This window comes from Malaya genurostris, chromosome 1 (genome assembly GCF_030247185.1).
Source record: "Malaya genurostris strain Urasoe2022 chromosome 1, Malgen_1.1, whole genome shotgun sequence".
NCBI lineage: Eukaryota > Metazoa > Arthropoda > Insecta > Diptera > Culicidae > Malaya > Malaya genurostris.
This window is the reverse complement of record NC_080570.1, coordinates 9,864,835-9,879,184: the sequence shown is the minus strand read 5'-3', so window position 1 is coordinate 9,879,184 and position 14,350 is coordinate 9,864,835. Positions and strand designations below refer to the sequence as shown.

Genomic DNA, 14,350 nt, shown 5'->3' with positions numbered 1-14,350 from the left:
TTTTCTGTCGGATTCCTTGACTTTAATGAATCACTTGTAGGCACCTTTTTGTCGAGAAACAACATTAATTTATTTTACTAAACCACTAACTGTTCGAATTTTTATCCTAAAAAAAATGTAGGACTGATCTCTGGTACCAAAGCGATCATTAACTTGTTATAACATTTTTCATTCATTCATTCCTACCATGAGATTCTAACATGAGTGTAGAAATATTGTTTGATCCTCGATAGCCCCTGGAGGTATCCTGAATCACAAAGACGATCGAGGTTGAAAGAGTGGAAAGATTTAAGCATTGATGACTGATTTTTTCGCTATTAAAATACAATAAATTCATAAAAGGCGGGTGGGACATGTCAGAGACATATCCGAATGATGTATATACGATTTAAAAGGATTGTTATTTTTAAATGTAAAACACTGTTTAGTTCATTTATCTCGCTGGTGATAGATCAGTCGAACCTGGGTTTACCATACACAGTTTGTTACATAAGAGCTATTATGAGAAAATGAAAAGACTCAACACGAAAATACTTTTGAGTATTGTTTTATTAGATAAAAAACTTGCATGCAAATACATTGATAACAAGTCCAATCCCCTTCAGCGTTAATTGCGCGTATTCGTCTGAATACGACCTCCAAATTTGTGAATTCGGCGAACAAGCTGTTTGAAATTGTGTGGTCGGTTTTCCCAAGCTTCATCTTCATTTGAGCCCAAACGTTCTCAATTGGATTGGCATCGAGAGGGCCAATCCAAGGTCACGGCACCATTTTACTCTTTTGTCCTTTCAAGACGTTTTTTCACTCAACATCAGTTTTTGCAAAGTACTTCGAATTTTCAAATTATCTGCGATCAAATGTCTGCGAACAGTTCCGTACGATATATTTAAACCTTTATTGGTCAATTTTGAAGCACCTACGCGTAAAGTTAATGTCGGGTACTTCAAAAACAGGTCACAAATCACTTTTTCGTCTGTTTCCGACAATACACCGATAGCGCCGCGATTTGGAAAGTTGTCGACATTTTTCACCTCTTTAAAACGATTCACCCACTTACTCACAAACTGTTTCGACTTTTTCATGTATTTCGCCGCGACAGCTTGGGTCATTTTGGGATCTTTCGGGGGCGAGCGCAAAAAAACTGCTTCGAAGCGCGTAGCGTACGCGGTTTGAAAAAAATGCTAAAATTGAATTGTAAACAACAGTCAGCTGATTTATTCTCGCATTGCATCAAGGACACCTGATCTTACCATATTACCGGATTTGGTCCAGCATTCAGAACCAAGATTCAGTTCCAGTATTCAGAATTTTGCACCTTTATCCTGGAGCTAGAACTGAATTCTGTACTTAAGTTTTGGAACTGAACTGGTTTGGGATTCTGGATCTCATTTCTGACAAGGCCCTAGAACTGTTTTTTTTACATTGAATTCGGGACCTAAATTCGGTAACTGGAACTGAATTCTGGAACTGAATCCAGGATTTGAGTTCTGATGGACTGATTTCGAAAACAGGAACTGAATGTTGGAGTGTAGTCCTAGTTCTAAATTCTGAATCTGAAATTGGGAACTGGAATTGAATTATGGAACAGGATTCTAGTACTAAATTCTGGAACTGAGTCTGGATTCTAAAACTGAATTCTGGAACTGAAACTGAGCTCGAGACTTGGATTTTGGAGCTGATTTGGCAGACCATATGTAATCGTGGTCGAAAATCTAAAAGTTTCTTTTCTACCAGCACTATCGACAAGCATGAAAGTACGGGAAAGATTGTCTGCGATAGCGGTTGTAACCATCTAGCAGAGGCCGTGACTCTCCAGCTCCATTTTTTGGCCTAAATTTTGGATAGGATTATGGAACTGATCTCCGAACCTGGATTCTGATCCACCTGAACTCTGAACCTAATTTCAGGTCTAGAATTTAGTTTCAGAATTTAGAATTTGATTCTGAAACTACACTGAGATCTCTTTTTACGCGTGGGATACGTATTGCGTTAAAAAACCGCGAAAACAAGAAACCGCATAACTTCGGAAATCCGCAAAACGAAAGAAGAAAAAAAAAATTCTGATGCCAAATGTCTTAGAAACGCATGAAACATCCAGATCTGTAATCTGTGACAAAATTTTTTGAAAAAGAACGACTATGGGACTTTTGAGATTTCCGAAATCGAATAACTACAAGAAACCGGAAATTCGCGATAAAAACAAGAAACCGGAAAAAACGTGTAACTTTGGAAATTCGCGTAAAAGAACGTCTAACAAACCGCATTTAAAAACGATCTCAGTGTAAATACTAATAAAATACTAATGTAAATCTAGTTCCATAGATTTGTGAAACTAAAACTGAATTTTGATCCTTACCCAAGTAGCAAACATTGTTCTAGTACTGCATTGATTAACTCTTCTCGCAACGATTATGCAAATGGAAAAGCGCACTTTTCTTGTATAATGTGCAACAAGTTTCTTGTTTCATATGTTTCACAACAGTTAAATTTGCTAAGTGAAAACCAGAATTGGTACTACTCAAACGATCTTGTCGTACAGTTAGTTGAAAAACCGGATGTGGAACAGTAACAGTACAACAAGCAGTAATATGCATGCATTTTACATCCCTTACAAAAACGTGTTGAATCAATTGTCTGAAATATCTAACAAAAATATTCTATCTGAGGCAATTATGAAACATGCCAATTATAACAAGTTTTAATTGTTACTTGGGTAATTTATGCTCGGAATTCTGATTCAGAAATTCAACTTAAGTTTTGGAACAAAATTCAAGAAATTAATTTCAGATCTGTATTCTGGAACTAAATTTTAGATCCCTGAATTCAGTTTGAAAATCGAATTTGAGAAACTGCATGCTGGAATTAAATTCGGAACTCGAATTCTGGGATTAGATTTTAGTTCAGTTCTAAAATCTAGTCCCAGAATTCGAATTCCGAATTTATTTCCAGCATGCAGTTTCTGAAACTAAATTCAGGGATTCAGTTAATTAATTCAGATTCGGTATGCAATTTCAGAATTCAGTTCTAGAATTGGCAAAGAAAGCGATCGTGCTAAAACATAATCGTGATGTCGTTCTTCACTTATTGAAAGTTAAAAGAGAAATGAAATTGTTCAGATTTTTACAATTTTTTTGTGTAAGGTCATTAATTTGTGCCTTTCATAAGATTTCCTTAATATCTTATGAGGCAGATGGAATATCACACGCATTAATCAACGTATTGATACGTTGTGCAATATTATTTCTAATCAAGCAACACAAATCGTTGTTATTGTTCGGTAAAACCTTCACACAAAACGTCTTGAACAGCACAAAAGTGTCAACGCCACATTAGACAACGCCTACTGCGTGTGAGTGATATGCTATCAATTCGGCATAATAAATGTCAAAGTGCGTAGATTGATGGGAATTACAAATTTAAATGAAACCAAACACACCTTGAAGCACGATGTCGCGGCAAGGATGACACCCGGATCTACTGTAAATAAACACTTCCGCTTATTTCCGCTGTATTTGCATAATTGCCGTTATTTGTTTTTCTTCTGAGGCTGTATCCTTCTGTCCTGCCGAATAGAGCGCTACCTAGAAAGCAAACAAAACATTCACTAATGAAAATGCTCAACCTTTCCCGTCACTCAAAAGCTTAGTTAAGCCTTGGTCCTAATCGGATGGGGCAAGGCAAAACCGTGATCCTACAGTTGCTATCACACACACGAAGAAACTGCAGAAATGCAAATAACTGTGGTTCGTCCCGTGACGAGCGGAAAACTAATTATACTTTTCCATAAATTACCTGCTCACGGTTGCACCTCTATTGGAAGAATGGTCACAAGTTTAGCACCCGCCATTAATCCCGTTTTTCTTTTCCTTCGTTTCGTTGCGATTGCAGGAGGAAGGTTGGAAGTTGAATCGGACCAACTACTACCAGGAGGGCTGGCTGGCAACTGGGAATGTTCGCGGAATCGTTGGAGTAACGTTTACCACGTCGCACTGTAAGAAGAGTGTCGATTACCCGCTAAGGACAAACTACAATCTTCGTGGTCATCGATCAGATGTATGTGACCTATGTGACGACGGTTGGTTAGGTTTCAACCCTGAAGATAATCTAATCGGTTGTTCTTTTTTTTTGCCTCCCCCGCTCGTATGCAACAGGTAATACTGGTGAAATGGAACGAACCGTACCAGAAGCTGGCAAGTTGTGATAGCTCCGGTATCATCTTCGTCTGGATCAAGTACGAGGGTCGATGGAGCGTGGAGTTGATAAACGACAGGAACACGCCAGTAACACATTTTTCCTGGTCTCATGACGGTCGGATGGCACTAATATGCTATCAGGTACATGCCACCAGTGAGCATTACGCCATATCGGTAGAAGGTAAAATATGTTTTTTTTTCTCTTCTTTCAATTGCACAGGATGGTTTCGTGCTGGTCGGTTCGGTTGCTGGTCAGCGGTACTGGTCTTCGATGTTGAACTTGGATGCCACCATCACGTGCGGTATTTGGACACCAGACGACCAGCAAGTGTATTTCGGCACTACACAGGGTCAGATTATCGTGATGGACGTCCACGGAGCAATGGTTTCACAGGTACAGCTGTGCTCGGAAGTTGGCATCACTGCAATGGCGTGGTCTTGCGAGAAGTTTAAAATGGAAGAAGGCGAAGACACGGAACCTGGGGTCACCAATGCTTGTAAGTTGTGTTTCCAGTAGGCTCTACGGATAGTTCATCCAAAGTTTTTTTTTGTTCCTCTTCAGCCAAACGATCTTTTGTACTAGCAGTAAGCTTCCAAAACGGGTATATCTACTTGCTGAAGTCTTTTGATGACATCTCGCCTTGTCACATACACACCGAAATGAATGGCACACTTGGCTTCGTCATGGAGTGGAGTAATTCGCGAGAACTGCTAGCAGTAGCCGGTAGTGAATGGGTGGCTAGCCCTGAACCGACCGACAACCCGCCCGTAACCTCGGTGTATAACAATTTACTGAAATTTTATACCGAATCGGGAAATCTTCTATATTCAGCCAAAATACCTTGTAATACGGTGAGAACAATGATGGTTAAATGTTATTCTGGTTTTTATCACCCTCCTGATCATGTTTTACAGACACCGGTCTCGGCTCTAACCTGGGGACACAACGATAAACGAATATTTATTGCTACCGGAACTCAGGTGCACATTGCGTGGGTCTCGCGACGTGTTGCGTCCCTTCAACTGTTCTGTCGATTGCAAGTACAGTCTTCTCTTAGTTCGGAAGCCATGCTACCGAAACTACCGCTTCCCGGACGAATCAAAGCTTTGATTGGTAATCTGTTCGCGCAAACTATCCGGGTAGAAAGCCGTTGAAACTTTCAATCTAAATAATTACACGAAGTTTCGTTTTTTTTTCTAGTGTTGTGTTCCCGATCTCAAATCGTTGCGGGAATTCGTTTCCAGACCACCCATTTGCTCCACCCGGCTTCATTGTACGATGATACGTCACGATGACGAGGCCAACCAGAGCTCGGGAACTTGCTACACGTTGTATCTAGAATTTCTCGGTGGATTAGTGCCACTGTTGAAAGGCAAACGCACATCGAAGATCCGACCGGAGTTTGTTATTTTTGATCCTCAAGTCGATGGTAGGGAATTGTGGGAATCACGAAAACTTTAGACCATTTTAATCTCAGTTCAAGTTCTTACAGATATATCGTCGTTTTGTGCATATTCATCGGATTCTACCACAACTACGACGAAAAGTTCGTCCGCTTCCAGTCACTCGACAAGTGGCACCAACGGCCGTTCCGACACCTCCGAAAGTGATGTGGACGATGGTTGCCGTAAGTACACTGTCGGTTTTTATCTGTGCATTTTTGATTAATTTGAAATTCTTTTTTTTTCAGGATCTCCCAGACTATCCAGGAAACGGAAAGCTCGCACGAAAAAACGTCATCCTAGCAGCAGTGACCGCTCTCCTAACCAGAACTCCGATTCAGCGGAAACCAATGAAGAACTTGCTTATCTTGATACGCTACCCGAGGTGAGATATTCATTGACAGAGTAAAGTCTGGTAAAAAAATCCAAACTCTTCTTCCACAGCACGTCAAACTAGTTGAGGTAACATCCAATATTTGGGGAACCAAGTTCAAAATTCACGGTCTGGCGAAGACCTTGCCAGCGAATCTGGGTCAGGTAACCTACAAAACCTCGCTACTGCATCTGCAGCCTCGCCAAATGACTCTGGTTGTGACGGAACTGCGGGATGATTTCCCCACGGGACCCGATCCTAATTTTAATCCGAACATTTTTTCCGAAGACGAAGAGGAACACAATCAATCGCATACTGCTTCGGGCGGCAATCGTAAGCTAGGTGAAGCAGCACCTCCGATTGCTCCGATGTCTCCTAGGCCAAATCGATTCCCATCTCGACCGCGTCGTCAGACTCCTTCTACACTGGCATCTTCGTCCAATTCACGGCCTACCTTGCCCCAGCTAGGCCCCTTGGCAAGGGCCGAATCGTACGAAGATGACACGGATGGCGTAGATGCTGGTGAACCATCGCGGGTAGTTGCAACTCCACCCCGTCCGGGTATTAGCTATTCCAGTCTCGTTAGTCAGTGTAGCAGACCGTCTTCGACATCCAGCAGTCAGTCACGGGTTGCCATCTCGCCCCTGTACTGTGAAGGTTCAGTTCCGACACTTCAATCACCGAAAAATGCCGTGGCACCAAGTGATATCATTTTCGATCGACCACCAGCCGGTCAAACAACGCTGATGAGTTATTCCAGCAATACCGACTACGTGAACAACGTTGTGCAAGTCAAAAATGCTCTCATGTCTTCGGATCACAATCGAGCCAACAATCAATCGCACGTAAATCCGGTGCCGCTCAACCTCAACTTGAACCTTGAACGGATAGAGGCTAAAACTATCAACAACAGAGACCCAACACATTCCACACCGGGCAGCAGCAAACAGGCTACTCCCAAGAAGCAAAATCTTAAATATATTGATGAAGAAACACCAACTAGCGCCATTAGTCCAGTTGTTGTAATCGAACCTAGCACTAGTAACGCCAGTAGTAATAGTAATAGTACTATTAATAAAAATAAGCATCCAGCACCGACTATGAAACGAACGCCAACTGTCGTTTCGATGGCACCAGTTACTACTAGCGGAATACCGGAGTCCATCACGCGTAGCTGCAGTGTGGGCTATCTAGACAATATAGAAATCGTTCCCAGCGATGCCGTTTTATCGATGATGCGAAAGGAAACTCCCTACAAACGTTTGGTTTTGGTAGATAAGAAACGTCAGAAGAAATACAAACGAAACTTCGATGATCTGAAGAGAACCAGACTTCGCCAGGACTGCAAATCCAAGAGTCTGGACTCTTGCGACATCCTGCAGGATTTGCCAAATTTGAATCGAGATCTGATCGATTTGTTCCGTCAGATGCCGAAAGTAAGCGAACTATCAGAGAACGAGACTGAATACTCATCATCCGACCAGATCGAGCGAATGCGTCCTTCGGTTGTGTCGGGCAACACGGCGGGCACATCATCCAGTAAACGACGGCCAGCCATGAAGTTCCCCGGTGTCACTGGGCCTATCTCCAGAACACCTATTCTGAACCGAAAAGAGAAACCTAAAAGTTGTTCCATTTGTAAGGCCATTTCCCCTACGGTAAACTCGACGGAAACGGTTTGTGTCAAGTGTCGGAAAAATGCCAGTGCTCAAAGTTCGATTGTAGTGGATCGAGAAAACAACAGCGTAGACGATCAGCAGAATCATATTTATGTGGATATCGTAAGTGCAAAACCACCGCAGGTTCCACCGAAAGCGAAACGGTCAATTTTGGAGCAGTACATTAGTTCTGCTTACAGCAACAATGGTGAATTGATACTGAAGGACAGCTCCTCTACCGGGGCAGGGTGCAGTAAAAGTTTGTCCGATAAGCAGAATAATAACAGTAGTGTGGATACGAACGGTACTTGCAGCACGCCAAAGTCTAGGATCCGAAAGAATTTCGAAATCGTTACCAGTTTCACGGACAGTCCTTTGTTTAGTCGGCGGCACCGTTCTTTGAACCGTAGTAACTCTTCGAAACTGCAGAGTGAAAACAGTACTCCTGTGATGAGTCGAAAGGCCGAATCCATGGATAGCCGAAAGGGTAGGAAACCCGATGAATCTCCCCGGCGGCATCGTCGAAATGAGAGTTGTCCAAGTTCGAGAGGTGAAAACAATAACGTTGACGGACCACCGTTGCAACCTATCGAAATTACCCCGGTCGAGCAGAAAGCTTCCGTATCGTTGCACGCTCAAGCACTGACAACGTTGGAAAATATCATCAGTCGGTTGCGGGATTTGGACGAAGGCCGACTGACGCCTCCGTCTTCGCCGGCAAGCCCACGATTACCACGTAGTTCGCCAGCTTCGCCTGCACCTAGTAAAAAGAACAAACGTCACCAAAGTGCTTCGCCGATCCGACACATACTGAATTCACCGCTGCTGAACCGTCGCCAGCGGAAGAAGCAACCGGTCGATGTCAGTTCCGATGATGAAAATCAAACGCAAACCCAAACGACGGATGACAGCAGTGGGGGAAGTGTCGGTAACAAGCAGTATCGCGATCTGGAAACGTTCCAGAAAGCACAACTCAGACAGAAGGTTTGTGGCGTTTTTCGTTGGTGATGAGGGGCTAGATTTGAAGTTTTTTTCTCTGTTCCACAGCTGAAACGAGGCAAGATTGAACCGAATGGCGTGGCTAGCTCATCTCAACCGCAAGCACCGGTACGGCGTGAATTTGTTATGCACAACAAAGCACCTATGTGGAACGAAAACAGCCAAGTTTACCAGCTGGACTTCGGTGGTCGAGTCACACAGGAATCTGCTAAAAATTTTCAGATCGAATTTCGAGGCAAACAGGTAGGTTCGGTTTCGACTTTTTCTTTCAAACTCTACCGTCACTGATTTTCACAAACATTTTTTTTTGGCTTCTTGACAGGTGATGCAGTTCGGTCGTATCGATGGTAACGCATACACACTAGATTTCCAGTATCCGTTTTCTGCGTTACAGGCATTTGCAGTTGCGCTAGCAAACGTAACGCAACGATTGAAGTGAAATTTGTTGGCCAGACCGAGGGGGACGACAGATCTGGTTTTTTCAAATAAAATACAAAAAGTCAATGGAAAGTGAAAAAAACTACATCTATCCAAACATCTAGATCGATCCGTTTAAAAGCGTTTCTAACCGTGTAAAAGAAAGTCAAAGAACATGTGATCTCTTAAAAAGTTTCTGTTACTGGTCTTGACATTCACTGTGTCAACATTGATTCGTCAGCAGATTGGTAAAATGAAATTAGGGTTAAACAACATTGAAAATTTGTTTTCTTGGTAGCTGGGAGCATGAAGATGGAATATAATAATTTTTGGTTCGAGTTGAATATAGAAACTGTGGAAAATGACGCAGATATTAAACGAGAATGGCCAACATTCCGATAGGATATGGCAGATAATCCGGAGCATACGCTCTCGGTGTGTGGGTTAGCTATGCACCAGAATATAACAAAACTGATTTTACAGGACGATAGTTCACAACTTTCCGAACTGTCTGCATCTGGCATCTTCATGTGACATTTGCAACTTTCAGGTTTCATGGCCTATTACGATACATCATATCTCCATGATTATGTTTTTAACCAGCAAAAATCCATGAAAAGACGATCGATCCATATTCAACCGTTACTATGTGTAGCAAAGAGAAGCAAAGTGTGCATAATCGTATGCAGCGTGAAAAAGTCTAATCGAAGCGAAGTGCAGTTTTTTAGTGTCGTCCCCCTCGGGCCAGACAGTAGGTTTGCTGTAATGATAGAAGAAGAAACAACTGTAGCAGTAAATTAAATCATTGACATATCACATAAATAGGTTCTGTTGATACGATCATGCAACTTATAACTCGTGTAGACGCAGAAGTGTTTGATGTTACACGTTGTATGCACACAGCTTCGAAAATAACTAAAGAACTATTATTTTTTGTTTTTGAATTACACTCGTGTGTCGCAGTTAAGTTTGTCGTCAAGCTTTTACCACTCGTTTCATCGTTTTAACCTCATACGTATTTATACAACACTCAATCTGACAGATCATCGTAGCTTTTCACATATCAACTCGGGAGTCATTCGTCATAATGTCACCAATTAAATGTGCTGAAAAAAGACGATATTGAAGATATACATACATGTGTAACTGGCCTATAGAGTGTGCAATCAAAAATATGACAAATTGTGAAACTGTAAATATATGATGCGCCAAATTAGTAAAGGAAAAACAACAAAAAACTAACACTTTGACCTAGATGTGCCGTCGCGAAGCGTCTTACTCCATGTGCAATACTTATTTAACCTACTACCGATGATGCGATATTTCGGTTCTAGATGTTCGTACCATTAGAAGAAGTCCTGTTTAGACTTTTCTAGCTTATTGTCTAGTCGAATTTTGATTTTGCCTGTCGCGCATTACCTGTTCTAGTCATTTTTGTCGATTACTTTCTCATAAACGTTCCTCTAGTCAAACTAAGCTTTCCTTGTTCATGTTCTATTTATTTTTACGTTACTCGTTAGAATGTTGAATTATTTTTCGCTCTACTATTGAACTAGTTGTAAGAACCCCGCGACATTGAGAAAAGAATGATAGCGAACTTAGGGTAAGTTTTTAAGCAAGCTGAAAAACCGGTTTGAACGTTGCTAGGTAACCGAAAATCACACATATGATTAAAATCCATCCAAAGTTGGAAATCTTAGACAAATGCAAGCAAAAATCACTAAACTAGCAACAATAACACAGTGCTAACGTCCGTTTTAAATAGGAAAGCCAAATAAGCTGGATTTTTTCGTGGACAGCGCTATACAGCCAAAGCTCTCTTTTGATAGACGTTAAAAGACGATCAAATTTTTTGTCATATTTGTAGTTTTTTACCCAAAACGACAACAATAAACAGAATGCGAATCTAACTGAAGGAACATACAATAAAACATAATAATCGAAATGAGGCGTATATCAAGCGCAGGATACACTATACTGGGTTTCCTTTTTGCAGCAGCAATCACGATGTTTTGTATTCTTTGAAACCAAACAGCAAAAGAAGAAAAAAACGATACCAAAGGCTTATTGGTCTGCGATGAAGTGTAATTCTTTTTTCAACGATCGCACACCAACCAATTAGCTTAACGATAGCCATAGTTGTTCTTTTGTTTTTTTTAATCAACGCGCCGTTACCGTTATATAATGCAAAATGCAAAACACTGACATAGTACTCGTTTCCAGCCATACAAACAGCACTAGAATAATAGAGCAAAGCCGGTGCGCATATCCGCCCCCGGTGCGGCAGTCGAAAGCAACTCTTATAGACAAAACTTAACACCCGTTGCAGATGGTAACTTAATAAATTCTGTGTATTCACACCAATCACGAAATAAACGATCAGTGTTCCGAACGGTGTGTTTCTATTCGATCACGTTGTGAACAACCCTGTCTCAGGGGTTACTGACGTAATACGGGTTGCAGTTCGCCTGTGGTGTTTGTTTATATGGTTAACGAACAATGGTGATGAGGTAAGTTAAGCCGAAAATTATTCTTTAGTTCGCGACATTGATTTGCTATCAAGCTATCCAAGCAATGTAGAAAATTTATATCTCTCAGAAAACCCGACTCACTAGACGATGAAAAACTTTAACTTAGTGGGAATAGTCGAAATAAGTCACTTTCAAGAACGGTTTCGGACACCGTAGCAGACAATTCACTACAATTTGACTAAGCAAAAAATAACGCGCATTTTCTAGAAAAGTAAAATTAAAGGACCAAGGTGCAGTCCGTTTAAAAAAGGCGTGAAACTATTAAAAAAAAATGACCTGTGAATTGTTCATAGTGCGATCAAAACACATCGAAACATTTCACATCATTTTGCGCGCTTCGCTCTGAAATATTTCCATCGCTGGAAAGAAACAACGGAAAGTGGAACAGAGAAAATCTGACAGCTGAAAAGATAATCAGCTGTGCATGAATACAATAATAGAGGCGGTTATCTCGTACTGCAATACGATAGACGGAACGGACTTTGAACAGAACTAATTTGATCATAGCTATCCCTGATTATACCAGGTGAATAGTGTCAACACAGTACATTATTCTTCAACTAATGTGGCCTGTTACAAAAGCATTTTTCCGTGTTTGTTCCGTTTCACGGGGTTTGCGAAATGTACGGCTCTGTTCATCCGTACCACCGAAGGAACCGGAAGGTATCTTGTTCAAATTTTGTCTGGATCATCTTGTTATTTGCTTCATGCTTTCCAGCTTGCACAGCAGAGTCAGCGACGACAGATGAACCTTCGATAGTGGTAGAAAAACAAGGGAACATAACTTTGATTGGGTTGAACAAACCGAATATTCGGAATGCTATCGATTCAGAAATGGGAAGAAAACTTAGTGAAGCTGTGGAAGAGTTTGAACAGGATAAAACAGCTGATGTCGGAATTCTACATGGATTGGGAGGTTCTTTTTGTGCCGGTTACGATCTAACCGAACTAGCAAATCCGGAAATCAAACCACAATCCGTCATACTGCAGCGAGGAGGTGTCATGGGTCCGACCCGTCGTAATTTCAAAAAGCCAATGATTTGTGCCATTACCGGGTACTGCGTCGCCGGTGGTCTAGAACTTGCTTTAATGTGCGATCTACGAGTGATGGAGGAAATTGCCATTCTTGGGTTCTACAACCGACGGTTCGGTGTACCACTGGTTGATGGTGGAACGGTACGGCTTCCTGCTTTGATTGGAGTATCTAGAGCCATGGACTTGGTACTGACGGGACGAGCTGTGCATGCTAAAGAAGCACTTGAAATTGGTTTGGTAAATCGGGTTGTAGCAGTCGGGACGGGTCTCGGACAAGCCTACAATCTAGCAAACAGCGTTGCAAAATTTCCCCAAGACTGTATAAATCACGACCGAACTTCAATGTACTATTCGGTATTCGAAGCCAAATCCCTAGAGGATGCAATGGAATACGAGGTGCTTTCAGCGGGTGACTCGTTACTGAAACAGGCGGTCGATGGGGCTGACCGGTTTCTGCAGGGAGTTGGAAAACACGGAAAATTTACCGATATCAAGGAGAGATTCATTCCGGATTGGGAAAAAGAAGAGATTGCACACGAAATTGCGGCGAAAGGCAAAAAACCACCGAAGAAATGATGGTTGCAAGGTAATTAAGAGCTATCCTCGTTTTGAAAGTATTAGAAGATTCGATTTTCAAATAAGAGCATTTTATATATATTTACGGTTTTGTTTAAATAAAGAACTAAACTTAATAACAGTGCGTTATTTATGATATCATAAGAAAAAGACAGTGGAGGTTTTTGAGAAAGAAATGTGTTATTGAATGAATTTATTCCCGTTCGATCTGCGGATTTTATACCATCACTGAAAAGGGCGAATACCCGTAAAAAGTTTTCTAAATCGACCTCAAATCTTCTCCAATTGATGGTTTTTATCAGTAGACGGTCAAACAAACCGATTTTGGTTATTATTTTAAGAATCGAAGAAAATTATTGTGAAGAATACCACAGTATTAGAAAGGCATCATTACACCACTAGGTGGATTAAAACAGGTTTTTAGTTTTCGCTCCGGGCCCATTGGAGGAAACTTTTAAAAAAACTTCAATTTAGATGACATGTAGACATGAGCCTTTACATGACCCCACAAGAAATCCAAAGGCGTTAAATCACACGATCTAGGCGGCCAATTGACGGGCCCAAAACGTGAGATAAACTGTTCACCGAAGATGGCTCTCTATTTGGTCATTGTTTCGCGTGCCGTGTGGGATGTGGCATCGTTTTGTTGAAACCACATGTCAGGCATGTCCAATTCTTCCATTTTGGCCAAAAAAAAAAACACACACACTGTAGCGCTCGCCATTCACAGTTACGTTCCGTCCATAGTCGCCGATGATGCCACCGGCCCATAATTCACACCAAACAATGACTTTTTGGGATGCACTGATAGGCTGGCCTTCACTCCAGATGCGGCAATTTTGCTTGTTGACGTATCCATTCAACCAGAAATGAGCTTCGTCGCTGAACACAATTTTTCGATAAAAAGTGGATCTTACTCCAACTTTGCCAGCGTAAATTCATGATTACATTATAGAACAAACGACGATTCATGATTATAGACCAAACTGAACAGGTTTTGACAAAGACACAAGCCACAATTTACACGTGATCTGTCAAAAACAGTGTTGCCAGAAAGATACGAGCGAAAAAATCACCCTTTATAAACTAATCTATGACAGAATTATGTCGTTTTTGCTTGATGCC

The 14,350-nt window shown here is 41.5% G+C and overlaps 2 protein-coding genes across 3 annotated transcripts in view; both read left to right on the top strand.

Moving 5' to 3' along the window:
- LOC131431979 (tubby-related protein 4-like) overlaps positions 1 to 11,475 on the top strand; it is a 54,360-nt gene extending 42,885 nt beyond the window's left edge. The window contains exons 3-13 of one of the 2 annotated variants that reach the window (XM_058597994.1): positions 3,889 to 4,053; positions 4,152 to 4,334; positions 4,414 to 4,690; positions 4,756 to 5,045; positions 5,109 to 5,333; positions 5,395 to 5,623; positions 5,687 to 5,821; positions 5,885 to 6,021; positions 6,081 to 8,651; positions 8,715 to 8,909; positions 8,989 to 11,475. In XM_058597994.1, the coding sequence (XP_058453977.1) occupies positions 3,889 to 4,053; positions 4,152 to 4,334; positions 4,414 to 4,690; positions 4,756 to 5,045; positions 5,109 to 5,333; positions 5,395 to 5,623; positions 5,687 to 5,821; positions 5,885 to 6,021; positions 6,081 to 8,651; positions 8,715 to 8,909; positions 8,989 to 9,105 (4,524 nt within the window). In that variant the 3' untranslated portion in view covers positions 9,106 to 11,475. Of the gene's footprint in view, positions 1 to 3,888; positions 4,054 to 4,151; positions 4,335 to 4,413; positions 4,691 to 4,755; positions 5,046 to 5,108; positions 5,334 to 5,394; positions 5,624 to 5,677; positions 5,822 to 5,884; positions 6,022 to 6,080; positions 8,652 to 8,714; positions 8,910 to 8,988 lie in introns of both variants that reach the window. The other variant, XM_058597987.1, reaches the window with a different exon arrangement.
- Positions 11,476 to 12,020: 545 nt separating this feature from the next.
- LOC131431973 (probable enoyl-CoA hydratase) lies at positions 12,021 to 13,344 on the top strand. Its single transcript, XM_058597974.1, has 2 exons — positions 12,021 to 12,277; positions 12,333 to 13,344. Exons 1-2 carry the CDS (start codon positions 12,178 to 12,180, stop codon positions 13,223 to 13,225), a joined length of 993 nt encoding a protein of 330 aa, XP_058453957.1. The 5' UTR covers positions 12,021 to 12,177; the 3' UTR covers positions 13,226 to 13,344.
- The last annotated feature ends 1,006 nt before the right edge of the window (positions 13,345 to 14,350 follow it).

What these genes read in the sequence shown, in the direction of transcription:
- LOC131431973 (XM_058597974.1), top strand. Translation starts at nt 12,178, where the DNA reads ATGTGGCCTGTTACAAAAGCATTTTTCCGTGTTTGTTCCGTTTCACGG. An exon ending in ACCACCGAAGGAACCGGAAG is followed by an intron (nt 12,278 to 12,332) that starts GTATCTTGTTCA and finishes CATGCTTTCCAG; the next exon opens with CTTGCACAGCAGAGTCAGCG.